This window comes from Mytilus galloprovincialis, chromosome 10 (assembly GCF_965363235.1).
Source record: "Mytilus galloprovincialis chromosome 10, xbMytGall1.hap1.1, whole genome shotgun sequence".
Classification (NCBI taxonomy): domain Eukaryota; kingdom Metazoa; phylum Mollusca; class Bivalvia; order Mytilida; family Mytilidae; genus Mytilus; species Mytilus galloprovincialis.
The window spans coordinates 38,748,577-38,752,825 of NC_134847.1; the positions used below are offsets into that span (position 1 = coordinate 38,748,577).

The 4,249-nt window shown below is 33.0% G+C and overlaps 1 protein-coding gene across 1 annotated transcript; it reads right to left on the bottom strand.

The window, feature by feature from the left end:
* Nucleotides 1-1,016: 1,016 nt before the first annotated feature.
* LOC143047526 (uncharacterized) lies at nucleotides 1,017-3,403 on the bottom strand. The gene is made up of 2 exons (XM_076220581.1): nucleotides 3,236-3,403; nucleotides 1,017-2,037 (listed from the first exon to the last, which is right to left on the bottom strand). Exons 1-2 carry the CDS (start codon nucleotides 3,309-3,311, stop codon nucleotides 1,412-1,414), a joined length of 702 nt encoding a protein of 233 aa, XP_076076696.1. The 5' UTR covers nucleotides 3,312-3,403; the 3' UTR covers nucleotides 1,017-1,411.
* Nucleotides 3,404-4,249: the final 846 nt, after the last annotated feature.

Sequence of the window (4,249 nt, forward strand, 5' to 3'; positions counted from 1 at the left end):
TTTAATTGGTTTGATATAGCGGTACTGGCTTTGGAAGTAAACAAAATTTTGAAGGAAAAATATAATAACAGACAACAGACCGACGGACATCTGATTGTTCACATATTCGGTCAAAATTTAGTATTAAGGTATTAGAATGAACTGTCATTATAGATCTGTTACAGAATTGCATGATAAATTAAAGGACAATAATTACTGCGAAAAAGCAAAACAAATTATGATCAAATGTTGATAACGTTATGAAGGAAAACTATACAAAGGGTGAAATAACATTATAACTTTCATATAACCGCCTCAATGGTGTCGTGGTAGCGTATTTGCCTCGTGTGCGCGAGGTTTCAGGTTTGAACCCCGACCTGGTAAAACTAAAGACTTAAAAGAGGGGCGAAAGATACCAGAGGAACAGTAAAACTCGAAAAAAGGCTAAAAATGAAAAAGACAAACAGACAAAATTAATAATAGTACACAAGAAACAACATAAAGACTAAAGACTGAGCAACACGGAACCCACCAAAAACTGAGGGTGATATCAGGTGCTCCGGAAGGGTAGGCAGATTAAAACTAGTAATTGCTGCTTCTACGTTAAGCACGCAGCATTAATTAAGGAGTGTGAGCAAAAACTAGTCAACATTGAGTCAGAAGTATGTGTAAGATTAGGTGACATGTCTCCCTTTGGGCTGGATTAGGTGGTATGTCTCCCTGTGGACTGTTACTTGTGAACTTGTTTCTCGCTCTCTGCACGTCAAGAACACTTGCGACTCTTTGAGAGTCCGGTAATTGGCCTGTTGTAAGACTGGATTTCTGTTCTTATGAAATATACCCTCATTTTCCAGTGGCATTACTATCCCATAATTTCGGATGATCCCTTACAGCAGGACTTATACCTATTGCATTTATTGTTAAATTGTTCTCGTCCTAACATGTATGAGTTATTTACCATTGGAAGACACAAGTAAAGCACACAAAATCATCAAACAACTATAGTATATAGTAACTGATTAAAAAGCTAACAAAACTCTGTTTAAGAAATATTTTATATAACAAAAACAAATTGTAAATCATACAAAAATAAATATATTGAAAATGTAATCTTTCACTTGTGTTCCCAAAATTGATGTTCCATCTTGAACTTGCATTGATGTGTGAACTATGATCATGTGTTTGATGTCTCATTTTGACTTTAATATAAAGCACAAAATAAAAGCACTCTTCCTTTCCTGCGAGTTCTGTCCGTCTGCTCAAAGGATTTGTCTACTAGTAATGAAGTCCTTCTTTTACATAAATGTATAATGATCATTGGAATTCACATAGTACGACGATGACATTATGATTAAATATAGTGGTCGTATATATAAAATCAGTATTAACCAAATGAGATTACCAAAATTATAGTTATAAGCAATTGTTAGTTTCACATTCTATCGTAACCGGCATCACTTTTTCTGCATTTTAAGAAGTAAACAATCATTATTATAACAACTGATACACCGACGCCTAAAACTATTCCTCCTACAAAACTTGCACCATTAAATTTATACTTCTTTGTAGTGGTCGGCATTGCATGTGTTGTTGGATGTGGATTCGTTTTTGGAGTTGACATTGGTGTAGACATATTACTTGGGCGAGTTGAAGGTTCTACTGTCACATTGGGGTTTTTCGTTGTTGGTTCTACTGTAATATTTGGGTTTTTAGTTGTTGGTTCTACTGTAACATTTGGGGTTGTGGTTGTTGGTTCTACTGTAACATTCGGGTTTTTCGTTGTTGGTTCCAGTGTCACGTTTGATGCCTTAGTTACGGGTTCCATTGTAATATTTGAATTTTGAGTTGTTGGCTCAACAGTAATGTTAGAATTTTTCGTTGTCGATTCTTTCGTGATATTTGGAGTTATCGTTGTTTTAATGGTAACATTGGAGAGTTCGGTTGTCTGGCCAGTAATGCTCGAGTTTCTTGTAGTCGTTGCAGAACTAGCTGATGTGTTTTTGACGGTTGTTGTCTGACGAACAGTTGCTGCTTTAATGCCATTGACATTCTTTAGCACTGAAAGAAACAAAATATACTGAAGATAATTGTAATCTCAACTAAGACAAAACACGTACGTCTCAAGCATGGCCGCTGTGTCTTTTCACCCCTTCTTTAATACAGATATTTTATTACTAAAAGTACTCTTTTTGTTTTTTCTAATATAATTTTCTGACCTATACACACTCATTTATTAATCTATTTGTTTTAAGATAAAACAACGACTTCCTTTTTCCTCCGGAATTTTCAGTTTTAGTTTTTTAAACTTGTATTCTAAAAACATGGACACGTAATTTTATTATCCATGCTCTATCAAAACATAATTCTATTTATGCATATGCGATTTTAAATTTTACTGATAAAAATCACACGAAATTATCTTTTTAAAAAGAACCAGAATTAATTAAATTTCAAATCGATTGATCAACTGAATTTTAAGAGAATCGGTACGTTATTAATTTGTTTGAGGTCTATATTCATTCCCATGGTATTCGTGTTAGAAATACACCGTTTTAACCCATTCCCATGCTATTCGTGTTTGAAATACACCGATTTAACCCATTCCCATGGTATTCGTGTTAGAAATACACCGTTTTAACCCATTCCCATGCTATTCGTGTTAGAAATACACCGATTTAACCCATTCCCATGGTATTCGTGTTAGAAATACACCGTTTTAACCCATTCCCATGCTATTCGTGTTAGAAATACACCGTTTTAACCCATTCCCATGGTATTCGTGCAGAAATACACCGTTTTATTCCATTCCCATGGTATTCGTGATAGAAATACACCGTTTTAACGGCATATAAACCATGCTGTAACCAATTTATATATTATAGAAATTAAACGAATAGCAGTAATGCATTTTAAAATTCCATTCAATTCAAATCTTTATTGCTATACGATTTATCAACTGAATTTTAAGTGAATTGGTATGTTATTTATTTGTTTAAGATCAATATTCAAATAGTATTCTTGTTGGAAATACACCCTTTTAACCGCATACAAAATATGTTGTATCCAAGTTTACATACAGAAATTAAACGAATAGCAGTATATACTAGTATTATTTTAACAGTTTGAAATTGATATGGTAAATTTAAAACGAAACCTTTAAATAAGGAAGTAATCAAATAAAATTATAGTCAGGAAGAATAAAAATAGCGTTTTGCACAATCATATGAATTTTTTAAAATGTTCAAATATTACCTACCAATTCCAGGTTTAGAATTTACTGCTGCAAAGAATATAACCACTAGCAATATGGTGCTCCTATATGTAACGTCCATCGTCGATCTTAAGGATTACAGGATGAAAATATTAAACTGCTATTTTCTGAAAACTACAAAAGCTTGTGAAGACGGAAGAGATATACATAGCTATTTAAGTGTTTTACGAAGGTCACATGAGCTTATCATATGTATATGAATAACTATCACATACCAATAACGGATGACGTCAAGTATCGATTGGAAAATCAAAAAGGACCCTCAACTTGAAGGATCGGTTGTCCGCTAAGTGGGTCAAGTAAAGTTAAACGATTTGAATTATAAATTATTAGAACACTTTAATGATTTAATATAAGCCAGGCCATGGAAGTATTATATTCAATGTAATACTTCCATGGTTAGACGATATTTTGCTTGCTACACTCTATGACTGAGTGCATGTGTGGCTGAAACCAGTCGGTTTTACTTCATCAATATTTTACTAATTTGATTTGATTGCCCTCCCCCCCCCTTTTTTTTTTATTAAGCTTTCTTTTCCATCACTTTTATCAAATATTCATGCATGATTATTGAAACAAGTCAATACCAGTGTGTCTAGCAATTTTTTTTTAAGTACCAACAGAAGAGTGATTTTTTATTATAATTTTTCAAATTTTTCAAAGGTTTTCTACTATCTTTACTGACACATTAACAATTGTTAAAAGTTTATTTTCAACAGAACATGTAATAAAGTGCCGGAAAACTAGTTAATTAAAATAAAACGAGGGATGGCAATAAAGTCAACAAGTACCTGTGTTTAAGAGGAAGAAAAGTATATAAGTTTTGACAATAATTAAAGTGAGATTATTTGGAGAACTTCCTTCCTCAAAAACCGACCACTCACGACGAACTAGCTAATTATTCAAAACTGACAACACGTTTGAAAGAGAACGTGGTTGCAAATTTTTGTAGTTTAACCCTGCTATGCAATGTTGTCATTTTAGCGGTATATTTAACAA